The 15,712-nt window shown below is 36.6% G+C and overlaps 1 protein-coding gene across 6 annotated transcripts in view; it reads right to left on the bottom strand.

Annotated features, from left to right (window-relative positions):
• The window catches only part of ZNF81 (zinc finger protein 81), a 93,810-nt gene that overhangs the window by 11,626 nt on the left and 66,472 nt on the right, over nt 1-15,712 (bottom strand). For all 6 annotated transcript variants that reach the window (XM_050775613.1, XM_050775611.1, XM_050775615.1 and 3 more), the window contains one exon: nt 12,004-12,099. In XM_050775613.1, the coding sequence (XP_050631570.1) occupies nt 12,004-12,099 (96 nt within the window). The remainder of the gene's footprint in view (nt 1-12,003; nt 12,100-15,712) is intronic.

Raw genomic sequence — 15,712 nt, 5'->3', positions numbered from 1 at the left:
TATTCATGTCTATAAAAATATTGTAGTCATAGCCATCCTAACCTATACAAACAATAAATAGATGTCTACACTCCAACTCTCCATCCAGGTATAATTGTTTTCTTGGACCTACATTATATATATATAACAAAAAATAGCAGAGAAGACAAGTCATCTGTGGTAGAGACTGAAAGCTATCCACTAGAATCTGTTCCCCCATTCTTTTGCATTTAACAGAGTAGCATCCAGGCATACGGATGCCCAGTCATAGAGCATTTCTCAGTCTCCTTTGAAATTAGTGTGGCCATGTGACAACGTTCTGATCAAGAGAATGTGAGAGAAAATGACGGTGCCACTTTCAGATGGGAGCATTGAGACCACAGGCATGTTTTCTCCACACCCACTTCTACTTTCTTGCTTACTAAAACCTGGACTTGGCAGAAACACAGAGTCAAGCACGCAGATCCCACAAAAATCCTAAGAGATGGTGGAGTAATGTGTGTTGGAAGGAGGTTGGATTCCTGAACAATCATGAGCAATGAGGTTTCCTATAAGAGGGAAATGCAATTCTTTACTATTTTAGTCACTATATTTGACAATCTATTGCTACAAGTTAGCGTTAGCATAATTCAGACATTATTCTTGCCCAGGGTAGGAATTACAGATGTTTCCATTCCTAGTACAGTACATGAGACATATTAGATTATTGATAAATAATTTTAACATGAATAAATTATACCACTGGCTTTTTCAGTAAGATATTTTTAGATACTGAGAATGCTCTGAGTCATCAAACCCACTTGTCCCCCTTTAGTCGGTTTGATACTGTACTTCAGACACATGTCCTATCCAAAATCTCATCTACCTATTCTTAGGTTGCATTTGTATTCTCACACATCTGGATTTAATTTATTCTGGAAATACTAAGCACTGGATTCCTAGGCATGGTTTTAGAAGCAATTCTACTTTTTACTTTATTTAAATTATAAATCCCTTGCTGTACCAGACAATTATTTATTACATCACTAGTACCAATGTTCATTGTAAAAAATTTGTTCCTGCAATAAATAGCTTCTCTATACCTCTCCTGAGCACCCGATTCTATGAACAGTACATAAATGAAGAGTCATCAGTCTAGAAAAAAGAGCTGCTCATGCGAACTTACATTCTACTTGTCACACACAAAGATGCCTCAAAAAAGAGTGCAGTTTATTTTCAAATCAGCTTAGCATTTTCTTTTGTGCCATTAAAAAAGGTATGTGTGCTTCATAAAGCAGTTTAAGAATTTTTTACTTGGAAAATTAATCTAATCATATTGCTAGTAAATTTTTTTCTTCTGAATGTCAAAAGCAGGCACTCTCTATGCTACTCATTTTGCTAATCCTTGTAATAGACTCCTAATTATAACAGAAACACAATGTGTAAGAGGGTAAACTTTTAAATATTTGGTGCCATTGTGTTTACTTCCCAATAACAATCTTTGTTGAATTCCTCTCAGTAGAATTTTTTTTTAAAATCCCTCTAAAACACAGCAAAATTCTATTCTTATCACCCACAAATTCAATTAGTTTATATTGGTAAGTATTTTCTTCATGCTTAGCATTTGAATAATGAAAATAAGATACAAGCTCCTATTTTCAGAGATTTTCAAAAATTACTGGGGGCAAAAGCATCTGGGACATGGGGAAACAGAAATGGGGAATAATAATAAATAATGGAGTAATAAATCTGGAGTATGTAAGGGCCTTTTTATGGAATAGATGAAAGCCTGAACACAAAAGAAAAATGTCTATTACCTGGACAGGCAGAGCACAAAATAATAAAAAGCCCAGATACACAGATACACTTCATATATGCCAGGCATTAAAAACAAGGCGAACGATTTGAAGTAAGCATAAATTAAGGAAACTGTACAGATAAAATTTTAAATTGGGAATAATGGTAATCTTATAGATGGCACTGAGAGAAAAGTTATTGGTTATGTGTTATATAATATGGAATAACTGTAAGATTACTTCATAAAGGTAATGACAAAGATAAATGCAATGTCTTAGGTAATGAAATCTATCAGTAGCATTTCAAAGATTAACTGGAAACAAGAATGGAATCTGCAGCTTCCATTTGGAACAGAATAATCCAAGCATAAGAAAATACAGACTTGTTTTGGAGTAATGTTACTGGAACTAAGATGAGAGGTGAATTAGTATTCTTTAAAAAAGAAAAAATAGGAATTGCAGAGTAATTAGTAAGAGAAGACAGCTAAGAGGGAAGAAACAAGAAACAGCAGAATCTGACAAAATTTGGAATGTGAGGATTCCTGATTTGGGTAATGATGAGGCCAATTCCTCCCATATTGAGGATGAATAAAGTAGACTATTCAATGGGAATTGTGTGGTATGCAGGTAAGTAAGTACTAGAGCACAATTATAATACAGCACCTAGTGGTGTCAACATGGAAGTCATCAGAATACAAATAAAAACCTTAAGTGTTCCAAATGGAAGACCCCTTTGAGTTAATTACTATTGGAACAGATATCTTGAAGACAGTAAATGGTACTCCTAACTAGTGCATCTTAGTGGGGAAAAAAAGCCTCTATGAAAAGTAAATGAGACAATTAGGTACAAATAAAGAAGGAAGAGAAAAAACTGTATGGTTAGAAAAGATAAAATAGGATCAAGCAATTAACAGAGGGGAAACCTAAATGGATAGCAGATAATAAAAGGGGGAAAAATAACACAATACCACTTTACATCCATTATATTGGCCACAAGATAAGAAATCTGAATGATGCTGAGTGTTGGCATAAATGTGGTAAAATAGGCACACTTGTGGATTGCACATATACTCCAATGATCAAGCAATACCAATTCTATATAAACATTCCTGAGGAATAATCTCATAGGCTAATTATTTTTTATTGAGGTATAATTTATATATAGTAAAGTGTAGATATTAACTGTAAAGCTCAATGAATGTATGCAAAGCTATATAGTATAGATCTTAGCTGTAAAGCTGAACTCCAGTACTCATATGTATACACCCATGTAACCAAAACTCAGATGAAAGTAGAAAACATTTTAATTATCCCAGAAAATTCCCTGGTGGCCCTTTCCCATCAATAATTGACTCTCTGAGGTAACCATCATTTTGACCATAGATTGCCAATCACTTATCATCAATATTATCACAATCACAAATTAGTTTTGCTTGGCCTTGCTTGAACTTTATATAAATTGAATCACATAGCATATACCCATTTTCATGTCTGGCTTCTTTTGTTCAACAAATTTTTTGAGGTTCGCCCAAGTTCTGGTAACAGTAGTTCATTCTTTTCATTGTTGTGTAGTATCACATTGTAAGAATGTAGCATAACGCTCATCTATTCTCCTACTGATGGACACTTGAGTGGTTTCAAATTTTCAGCAATTATGCTAAAGCTGGTATAAGCATTCTTGTACATTTCTTTTAGTGAATATATGTGCTCGTTTCTCTTAAATATATGCCTAGGAGCGGCACTACTGGGCCACAGAATTGTTATACATTTAGTGTAGGTAATGCCTATCTTCCAAAGTGGTTGAAATAATTTACACTCCTACCATCGATGAATGTGAATTCCAGTTGCTCTAAATACTCATCAACATTTGATAATTGTCAGTCTTAAATTTTAGCCCTTTTTTGTATGTATGTATGTGTGTAGGGCTGCCACATTGTGGTTTTAATTTACATTTCTCTGATGAGTAATGATCTTTAGTACCTTTTCATATATATAATGCCCATTTGAATACCTCTTTTTCCAAATGCCTGTGTCTTTTACCAATTTTTTTCTCTGTTGATTTGTGAGAGTTCTTTATATATTCTGAATATAAAGTCATTTGTCAAATATATGTATTGCAAATATCTTCTCCCAGCTTGTGGCTTCCCTATTAACTTTCTTAATGATATCTTTCAAAGAGTAATTCTTTATTCTAATATAGTTCAATTTACTATCAAATAAGATATGAAGTGTTCTCTCTTTTTTTCCTTCAAAAGAACATGAATAATATTGGTGTTATTTATTCTCTAAATGACCAGAGTTCACCAATGAAGCCATGTGGGTTGAGAGCTTTGTTTGTGGATAGGTTTTAAATTATAAGTTCAATTTCTTTAATACATAAAAATACTACTATGATTTTGACCTTTTTTCTTGTGACATTTCTTGTAATTTCTGTTTTTCTAAGACTGTTCATTTCATTTTGGTTATCAAATTTTGGGGGATAAAGTTGGTCATAATATCTTCTTAGTATCCTTTTAAGGCCTATAAGATTTGTAATGATGTTTCTTTTCTCATTCATGGCATTGATAATCTGTGTTTTCTCTTTCTCCTCCTTGATTGATCGTGCTAAATTTATCAATTGTATTAATCTTTCAAAGAAGCAAATTTTGGCTTTGGTAGTTTTCACTTTTGCATGTCCTGAGGTGCAAACCTAGATGGCCAATTTTTAATCTTTTAAATTTTCTGGTAGAGATATACAAAATAAGAAACTTTCATCATAGTGCTTCAGTTTCATCTCACAAGTTTTTTTGTTTGGTTGGTTTTTTTTGTTTTTTTTTTTGTTTGTTTTTTTTTTGAGATGGAGTCTCACTCTGTTGCCCAGCCTGGAATGCAGCGGTGCCATCTTGGCTCACTGCATCCTCTGCCTCCTGGGTTCAAGCAATTGTCCTGCCTCAGCCTCCCGAGTGGTTGGGATTACAGGCACCTGCCACCACGCCCAGCTAATTTTTGTATTTTTAGTAGAGATGGGGTTTGCCATGTTGGCCAGGCTGGTCTCAAACTCCTGACCTTAGGTGATCCACCTGTCTCAGCCTCCCAAAGTGCTGATTACAGGTGTGAGCCACTGTGCCCAGCCCCACAAATTCTGATGTATCATATTTTCACTATCATTTCACTCAATATATTTTCATTGTGATATCTTTTTTGACTTATGGGCTATTTGGATGTGTGTTGCTTACTTTTCAAACATTTAGATATTTTTTAGTTGTTTTTCTGTTTAGAGTTTTAATTTAACAGTGGTTAGAGAACATACAGTCTATGACTTCAAACCTTTGAAATTTGATGCAAACAGCTTTATATCCCAAAATAGTCTATTCTGGTGAATGCACCATGTATACTTGAAAAGAATGTGTATTCTGTAGTTGTTGGATGTAGTAACCTATGTATGTCGATTACATCATATTGGTTTATCATGTTCTAGTCTTCTACCTCTTTAGAGATTTTGTGTGCTTGTTTCAACAGTTGGAAAAATAGGTATGTTAAAATCTCCAACTATGATTGTGCATTTTGTCTACTTCTCCTTTTAATACTTTTTTAAATACTCTTTTTAATACAATGTTTACTATATATTTTGAGGCTATGATATTAAGTACATAGAAAATTAGGTTTCTATATATATATATTCCTGTTGAATTGAACTTTTATCAACTTCAGAGAGAGAGGGCACATTGGCAAAGATATAAGACATTAAAGTGACAATACAATAAAAAAAACTTATGCCAAAAAATTGACATCTTAGATGGAATACACAAACTCCTTGAAAGAACAAATTATTAAAACAAGAAGAAATTAAAAATCTGAATATTCCTATATTAAAGAAACTGAATTTGAAATTAAAGACAGTCCCACAAAGAAAACTTCAGATGGCCCAGATGAGTTCACTAGTGAATTTTATCACATATTTAACAAAAAGAAATTTAAAGTAATCTTATACAAAATCACAAGAGGCGTGAACACTGAAAAATTCTAGCAAATATAGCAAACTCTTTCAGAAAACAGAACAGGTATGAAATTTCCAAATTCATTTTATGAAGCTAGAATTAACATGATACTGAAATCAAAGATATAATATTATAAGGGAACCCCCCTCCCCGACACACACACACAAAACTAAAGACCAATGTCTCTCAAAGACATGGAAATTAAGATCCTTACCAAATATTAGCAAATCAAATCGAGAAATACATGAAAAGATAATACACCATGATGAAGTAAGGCTTATCTCAGGAATGTAAGTTTAATTTGACATCTAAAAATCAATAAAATTCACCATATTAATAGAACAAAATGCACTTTTCAAAAAATACATAAAAAGCATTTGGCATTTAGAAAATTCAACATCAATTCATGTTTAAGACTCTCATCAAACTAGGAATAGAAAGAAATTGTCACAAATTAATAAAGGGCATCTAAGAAAAATCACAGCTAATACACCTAATGGTGAAAGACTGAAAGTTTTTGCCTTCAGATTGGGAACAAGATAAAATAAAAATAAAGAGCATATAGACCAAAAAGAAAATGAATGACAGGCATGATAATGTTTGCAGAAAGTTTTATGGTATTTATTCACAAAAAGACCCACTAGAATTAATAAGCAAAATTTAGCAAAGTCTCGGAATACAAGGTCAATGTACAAGAATCGATGGTAAGAGTTCTACTTCCAGTATGGAGAAGTAAGCTTCTGAAAAAGACCCTTCTACAGATAGTAAATGTAACCTCTTGAAAAATAAACAAAAATAAAAAACCAAACAAAAGCAGGCAGATTTTGGAGGGGAGTCAAAAGTTAGAGGAAGTGACTAGCATGTAGTGAGTTCCCCCTTTCTCGGGTTTCCGTTGAGAGTAGCTGCACTCCTAGCAGCAATGTGGAGCAGCTAAAATTCTCATAAAAGCTTGTCATCCTTTTGCAAGAGGAATCAGGAAAAGGTGGTCTGGGTACCCAGGGCCACTAGAGTTTAAGGGGGCAACTCCAAAAGAAAGAATCAAAAAAAGCAAATTCCTAATTCTGTGTATAAAATCTGCCTAAGTCTCTGGCTGACCCCTCAACCTTGCATGGGTAGAGCAAACTGAAAGCAGGACTGAACTGCGACCTGAGTTGCCACTCGCCTTAGGTGAGACAGCATTTCCAGTGTCAATTTAACCTAGTTAATTGCCTGCTGTGACAAGAACACTGGCATTCTTCAGAACAATATAACAGAATACCATGTTACCATAACATTGATAATGTTCAGGACACGATCCAAAATTACTCAAAATATGATGGAGCCAAAAAATGTTCTTTTGATCACTCTCCAGCATCTTTAGTAGTTAGTTTTAAAAATATGTTTTCCAGCGTTAACAATTTTTGTCTGTCTGGCAGATTACTTCAATATAAACAATTCTATAATAGTAGAACTTGAGTTCATTTTTGTATAGGATGTGAAGTATGGGTCAAAGTATGAATTTTTCTCCCTAATACTGACATCCATTTGTTCCAGCACAATTTGAAAAGACTTTCATTTCTCCCTTCAAATTACATTGGCACCTTGGTCAAAAATCAGTTGTCTGTATATTAATGGGTCTATTTTTAGTCTCTCCCTTCTGTTCCATTTATATATTAGTCTGTCTTTACACCAATACCATACTGTCCAGGTTGCTATAGCTTTAAAGTAAATCTTAACATTCGGTAGTGTCAATCCTCCATACTTTTTCTTCTTCCTCAAGACTGTGTTGATCATTCGAGGTCTTTTGCATATCCATATACATTTTAAAATCTCTTTGTCAGTTTTAACCCCCCCAAATTACAATAATTGAATGAACAAGTAGAAGACAAATTAGTAAGGCATTAGAAGATTTCAACAACATGGAACCAACCTGAGTTGTAGATTATAGAACAACATACCCATCAACAGCTGAACATACATTCTTTGCAGGGACACACAAAACATTCCCCTAGGTAGATCATATGCTGAAATCATAAAGGGTATGCTCTCAGACCACAACAGGATTAAATTGGACAACACAGAGGAAATAAACAAAATTCCTTGAAAAGTACAACTTACTATGTCTGGCAAAAGATGAAACAAAAAATCTGAATAGCCCTATGTCTATTTTAAAAATTGGGTTTGTCATTAAATCCTTCCTGTCAAGAAAACTCTAGGTCCAAATGGCTTTCTTGGTTAATTCCATGAAACATTAAAAGAAATAATAATCTCACACAAAGTATTTCAGAAAATAGAGAAGGGAACACTTCACAACTCATTTTAGTAGCCAGTATAACCATAATATCAAAACATGACAAAGACATTGAAAAAAAAGAAAACCATGAAGCAAATCACTCATGAAAAAGGCAAACTTTTAAGTCAAATATCAGTAAGTAGAGTCCAACAATATATAATAAAGCTAATACATCATAATCAACTAATATTTATCTCAGAAATGCAAGGTTAATTCAACATTTAAAAATCAATGAATTCACCACAATTACAGAACAAAAAATGCTCATGTATTTGATATCACTCCAATAGATGCAGAAAAAGCATTTGACAAAATTCAACACTCAATCATGATTAAAAAAAAAAAAAAAACTATGAAACAAGCTAGGATTAGAAAGGAACTTACATAACCTGCTAAAGGGCAGGTACAGAAAATCTACAGCTAATATCATAATTAATGGTGAAAGACTGAAGTTTTTACCCACAATATCAGAACCAAGACAAACAACCTAACTCACCCCTTCCATTCAACATTGAACTGAAAGTCTTAGACAGTAAAAGAAGGAAAATAAATTAAAACATGAGCTTGGAAAGGAAGATGTAAAAGTGTCCCTATTTTTAGGTGATAATCATTACTTATATGAAAAATCCTGAGAAACTTAAAAGAAAACTAATAGGTAGATTTAGCAGTGCCTCAGGATACAAAGTTAATGCACGAAAATCAATCACTAGCAACTTATACTAGCAATAAACAATCTAAAAATAAAATTTAAAAAACTTTATATTAGCAATGAAAATCAAAAAATAAAACTAAAACAATGTCATGTAAAACAGAATAAAAAACATCGAGTACTTAGGGATAAACTTAATGAAGGATTCCTATGACCTCTATGCTGAAAACTATACAATTCTGCTAAATGAAATTAAAGATCTAAGTAACTGCAGAAATATGCCATGTTCATGGGTTAGAAGGCTCACTATTGTTAAGATGTCAGTTCTCCTAAAATTGATCTACAGAGTCAACTGAACTCCAAACAAAATCCCAGTAGGCTTTTTTGTAAAAATTACAAACTGATTATAAAATGTATATGAAAATGCAAATGACCTAGAAGAGCAAAGTAATTTTTAAAAAGCAAAGTTGAAGAACTTATACTACCCGATTGAAGATTTACTGTAAAAACTACAGTAATAAAGATAGTATGGGTTTGCTAAAAGGATAATGTATTAACTATATTTTCTTAGTTTCTGTACCCTTGATGTTCTGGCAACTGGGGCTTAACTGATCCTGGAGAGACTGCCCCCTCCCCGTGATAGCTAATTCTAGAGATTAGGAAATAACTTGAACTTGAGGATGCCTTTCATATGCAAAACAGCCAATACACAGCCCATATCCACAACTACCTCTTTTACTGAGCTTTCACAGGTTGAGCCACTATCCCCCTGCTCTAATCACTCCAGGGCCAGGTACCAAGCAACTGGGGACAGTCCCTATACCCTAGAGCCCAGTGGAATTATTCAAACTAGCCAATCTTAAATCTGCCTAGCCTTCTGGCCCTGCCTAGTCCATTCCTTCCCACAAAACCTAAATAAAGGCTCTGGCCCATGCTTTCCCCTCACTCCTTCTAGATCCCAACTGACCTTGGTGCTTCCACATGTGTAATATGTGTGGCCCTGTATGGCGTGGTATGCCTCCGCCTCTTGGGAACTGTAACAAACTATCTTTCCAGTGGCAGTTGTCTCCTAATCTGTTGGCTTCATGAAACCTAAATAATAATAAAACCTATCTTTTAAAGCAGACAGACAAAAAGATTAAAATTGAACAGAAAAGAGAGACCAGATACAGGCTCATACACATAAAGTGAACTGATTTTGATAAACATACCAAGGAAATTCAATAGGAAAAAGAAAGCCTCTTCAACAAATGTTTCTGGAACAATTAGATATCAGTATTAAAAAATGAATCACAGACCTAACTGAAAAAGTTACAATGATAAAACTTATAGAAGAAAGTATGAGAAAATCTTTGTGCCTTGTAGTAGGCAAAGATTTCTTTTTTTTTTTTTTTTTTTTTTTTTTTGAGACGGAGTCTCACTCTGTCGCCCAGGCTGGAGTGCAGTGGCCGGATCTCGGCTCACTGCAAGCTCCACCTCACCGGTTTACGCCATTCTCCTGCCTCAGCCTCCTGAGTAGCTGGGACTACAGGCGCCCACCACCTCACCTGGCTAGTTTTTTTGTATTTTTAGTAGAGACGGGGTTTCACCGTGTTAGCCAGGATGGTCTCGATCTCCTGCCTCATGATCCGCCCGTCTCGGCCTCCCAAAGTGCTGGGATTACAGGCTTGAGCCACAGCGCCCAGCCAGATTTCTTAAACAGATCGCAAAAGGTACTAACAATAAAACAGATGATAAATTGGACTTCATCAAAATTAAAATGTTTGCTCTTTGATGGGCACCAAAAAGAAAATGAAATTTCAAGCCACAGATTGGAACAAAATATTAGCAATACGTATAGCTGGTAAAGGAGGTGTATCCAGTAAATATATTAAAAATCACTAATAAGAAGACAAACAACCTGACTAAAAAATGAGAAACATATGAGTAGATATTTCACACCAAAAAATGTTTATGGTCAATAAGCACATAAAAAGATGCTTAACATCATTATTCTCATAAGATAAATGCAACTTTAAATGATAACATCCACTATAATATCAAAAATAAAAGAGTTTGATGATAACAAGTGTTGACGAGGATGTGGAGCAACAGGAATCTTTATGTATTGCTGCTGGGAATGTAAAATGGTACAGCCAATTTGGAATACAGTTTGACAATTTCTTACAAAGGTAAGTATACACTTACTATATGACCTAACAGTTCCAATCTTAGGTATCTACCCAAGAAAAATGTAAACGTATGTTCACACAAAGACAGACCAGAATGTTCACTGCAGCTTCATTCATAATAACCAAATATTAACCACCTATAGGTGTAGAGATTAACAAATAGTAATATATTCATTCCATGAAATACTATTCATCATTCGAAAGGAATAAACCAGAGATATACTTAATAACATGGATGAATTGCAAAATGATTATGCTGAACAAATGAAGCCAGACCCAAAAGAGTATGTAAGGTATTATTCCATTTATATAAAACCCTAATAAAGACAAATCGAATCTAGAGTGACAAAAAGCATGTCAGTGGTTGCCTGGGGCTGTATGTATTGACTACAAGGGGCATGAGGGAGCATTCTGTGTGAAGGAATGTTACATATCACAATAGGGGTGGTGGTTACACTGGTGTATACCTTTATCAAAACTCATCAAACTGTCCACTTAAAATAGATATACTTCATTCTGTGTAAATTCTCCCTTAATAAAATGGATTTTAAAAGAAGAAATGCTAAGTGATAGTGATCATAAAGTCAGAAGATGGGAGAGAGGCACTAGGCCATGGGAAGGTAGAGAGGAGTGAGGAATCTGAAGATGAACTTATAAAGGCAACGGGAGGTAAGGCTGGTTGTAGATGAGAGTTTGTTGGTACCTTAGAGTGAGAAGGTGAGAACAAAAGAAAGAATACAGTGCAAGAGTACTAGGAAGAACAGAAGCCAGGCAACCAACAGATTTTCAAAAAGTCAAATCCAGTAAAACCGAAATGTATGTGATAATAATCTAAGACTCTGGGGTGCGGTTTAAGGAATTACACATAAAAATGGGATGGAAGGAAAGAATATCCAAGAAAGCAAGACCTCTAGTGAGGAAGCCTGGTATATGATCCAGAGTATAGGAACTGGGGCAATTCTCCTGGAAGAAAGCCAAGCAAAGAAGACAGGTGATAACAGTAAGAGAAATAAAGGAAGAGAACAATTTGGCACCCGAGAGGCCAATGCTACCTATCCTCAAGCAATTTCTAAAGTTTCCAACCTTTAAGCAATAACAGCATTTTAAAGGCATCAGTCTTCCTTAGGGGAAAAAAAAAAATTATTTCGTGTCCCCATCTGCCTGGGTCACACCCACTCACCTGAACAGCTCTGATGTGGGGCTTCCCCTTCCAATGTCCATGGCCCCTCTCCTTGCTCCAACTTGAAGATGACCTCTGGTTTGGGAACTTCAAACCCTGTTAACAGGACATGATAGAGAATTGGGTCCAGTAAATTGCTTTCCATTTGTTCTTTGGAGAAGTAACCCCATTTCATTGGGAACTGAGTAATAATCACAGAGGTGAAAAGGGACTGAAGAATCTCAGACAAATCAAGGAGGACACCATAATACAGTTCAGATGTCCCAGATAGCTCAGTGGTGGTGAAGGGAAACACAACGAGGCTCTATATTGGTGTCCTAAGGCTGCTGTGACACAGTACCAAAACCTGGTGGCTTACAATAGAAATTTATTGTCTCTCATGTCTAAAGGCTAGAAATCCAAAATCAAGGTGTCAGCAGGGTCATGCTCTCTCTGATGGATCTAGGAGAGAACCCTTTCTAGCATCTTCTAGCTTCTAGAAGATGTCAGCACTCTTTGGCATTCCTTGGCTTGTGAATACATCACCCCAGTGACATGGCTGTCTTTTACCTGTGTATCTTCTCATTGTCTTCCCTCTACGCATGCTTGTAGCAGCAATACCCCAATTTCTGCCTTCACCTTCATATAGCATTCTCCCTGTGTCCAAATTTCCCCTTTTTATAAGGACACCAGTCAGATTACAGTAGGGCCCACCCTAATGACCTTGCTTTAACTTGATAATCAAGAGGTAACCTCTGTAAAGACTCTATTTCCAAATATGGTCACATTCGGAAGTATCGAGGGGTAGGATTTCCACATAGTTTTTGGGGAAGACAAAATTCTACCCACAAGAGTCTTCCCTCTAGTTCCCCAAAATTCATGTACTTCTCACATGCAAAATACATTCACCCCATCCCAACATCCTCCAAAGTCTTAGTCATTCTAACATCAACTCATAAGTCAAAAATCACATCTCGACATTGTCAACTAAAGTCTCAAATCTCATCATCTAATTCATCCAAATCAGTTGTGGATGAGACAGGATATAATTCATCCTGGGGAAAAATTCCTCTCTATCTGTGAACCTATGAAATCAGACCACAAGTTATCTGCTTCCAAAATACAATGGTGGGACAGGCATAGGATAGATATTCCCATTCCAAAAGGGAGAAACTGGAATGAAAAAAGAGATCATGGGACCCAAGTCTGAAACCTAGCAGGGAAAATTTGATTAGATTTTAAGGCTTGTGAATAATCTCATTGGCTCCATGATCTGTCCTCTGAGCCCACTGGGTGGCAGGCAGCCCTGAGCCAGGAATGATGCCCTTCACTATTACCCCTAATGGTCCACTAGCAAAATTTTTGCTACCTGTCTCTGTGACCTTATGCTCTGCTGTTCTAGAGGTCTTAATTCCAAAGGGAGAAATACTTCCACCAGGAGACACACAATGATTCCACTAAACTAAAAGTTAAAACTCCCACCTGACCACTTCGGGTCCCTCGTGCTCTTGAATCAACTGGCAAACAAGGGAGTTATGGTTTTGGCTGGGGTAACTGATCACGGTTACCAAGGGGAATCCTTACATTGCCCAATTTTAGCAAGATTCCTGTTAAGTCAGTTTAGCTAGAATCCCCCAACCTCAACATCCAATCACATTTGATATCTGATCAAATTCCTGACCTATCCCCCACATAATATTCGATCACCCTCACCTGCCTTCTCCAAGAATCTTGTCAGGTCAGTTTAGTAACAATCCCCCTTTACCCCTGATGTTTCCTCTTAGCCATTTTCCATCTACTTGCCCCACTCTGCTCCTGGGCTATATTTATAAATCCCCACTCGTCTATGCTGTATTTGGAATTGAGCCCAGTTCTATACCAAAGTATCTTTTCCCCTATTGTAATAATTCTGAATAAAATCTATTTTCACCGCTTTAACTATTGTCCAGCTCTGGTTTTCTTTGACAGTTTTGGTGCCACAACTCGGATAAGATCATTGATCACTGGACCCCAGACTTCTCACCCAGAATCTGAAGTATGCACCTTCGAAGCCTTTGTCTTCACTCCTGACTAATTGGGGACCCATTGATGAGTCCGACTCCTGAGCCTCTGGATGACAGTCCATTGAAGCACAGTAAAGACAGATATATATATATATATATATATATATATATATACACATATTTTATTTTGAGACAGAGCCTCGCTCTGTCACCCAGGCTGGAGTGCAGTGGTACCATCTCGGCTCACTGCAACTTCTGCCTCCCAGGTTCAAGTGATTCTCATGCTAGAAGGTAGGTTAAAGTTCCAGGTAACCAGCTGTTTACAAGAAAATAAGTTAGAGTCTCATGCAAGGAAAGGCTGGGTTAGTCTCCTAGACTTCTCTTTAAGAGGCTGGGTTCTGTATGGAACAGAAGCTGCGTCAGAGTCCCAAGTTTCTCTATTTAAAACCATAAAAGTACTAGTAGTTTAAAAACATGGGAACTTCTCAGTCTACCAAAACATCCCTTTTTGAACCCCTGCTGGCTATATGCTCCACCAACTCTACCTGTTTCCTGTCTTGTTGGCATGATATTACTAAGGATAGTTTGGAACTTCAAGGGCTTCCTTGGGAAAATTTACATCTCCCCCAACTGTCTCCTCCAAAACCTCTCCCTTCCCATTGCTTCTGCTCCTTCTTCCTTTTACCACCTTTGATCTTCCCTTTAAGCTCTCTTGAATCCTTTCATAGGTCCCTCTTCAAACCCCTACCTCTTCCACCCCTCTATTTGCCAGACCATTCCCTTCCTACTTCAGTCTCTTAACTCCCTATAATCACTTGAACTTTGGGACCCCTCCTCCCATCAGGGGCTCTCAAGAGACTGAGGGAACCCTGAAAGCAACCACCTGAGACTAAAAGAGAGAAAAAAAAACTAATTGGAAATAGACTGGACATTGAACCTTTAAATTCTTGAGTCTCCTTTGCCAGTAGAAGCAGCCCTTCTACCCCATCTGAGAAGATTAACCCTACTGTTCCTGAAGCACTTTCAGTGGCTTCTCCTGAGGTACTTGCCTTGACGGGCACTGCCGATTCCCTTAAGAGCCTATGCTCACCATCCTTCTTTGCTTTTAGACATATAACTGGACTCAAGTCAAAGCAGGTCCCAAAAGGTGAAGCACAAAGAATGACCCATGAAGATGTGCGTACACCAAAAGAACGGCATGATTCATTTAATTTATGCAGACAGATCTAGAGACTACACATGGATATGGATATTAAGGGTGTATGATAAAGGTGGAAGAAACAAAAAGTTGGATCAGGCTGAATTGATTGATGTGGGCTCACAAAAAGTTGGATCAGGTTGAATTGATTGATATGGGCTCACTAAGCAGAGATTCTGAATTTGATATTGCTGCTGGAGGGATTAGAAAGGGCTCTAACAGTTTGGTTGGCTGGCTGGCTAAACATGGACCAAAAGGTGGCCTACACTAAATGAAGTTGAAATGCCAGAACCGCCTGGGTATTCTGCAGAGGAAGGTATCCAAAGAATTGGACTGTTGGAGGGGATTTATCATGTGAGACCTGTCCATCTACTCTGGGAGGGTCCAGAGGACACACCTGTCAGCACTGTGAGAAACAAATTTGTAAGGGGAACTCAAGCATCCTTGAAGAGCTCTGAGTGCTCTTGTCTGTAGGCTGGAACTTACAGTAGGAACTGCAGCCACTGAGTAGGGAAACCTAAGTGCAATG

This window comes from Macaca thibetana, chromosome X, assembly GCF_024542745.1.
Source record: "Macaca thibetana thibetana isolate TM-01 chromosome X, ASM2454274v1, whole genome shotgun sequence".
Taxonomy (NCBI): Eukaryota; Metazoa; Chordata; class Mammalia; order Primates; family Cercopithecidae; genus Macaca; species Macaca thibetana.
This window is presented reverse-complemented; position numbering and strand designations above follow the sequence as displayed.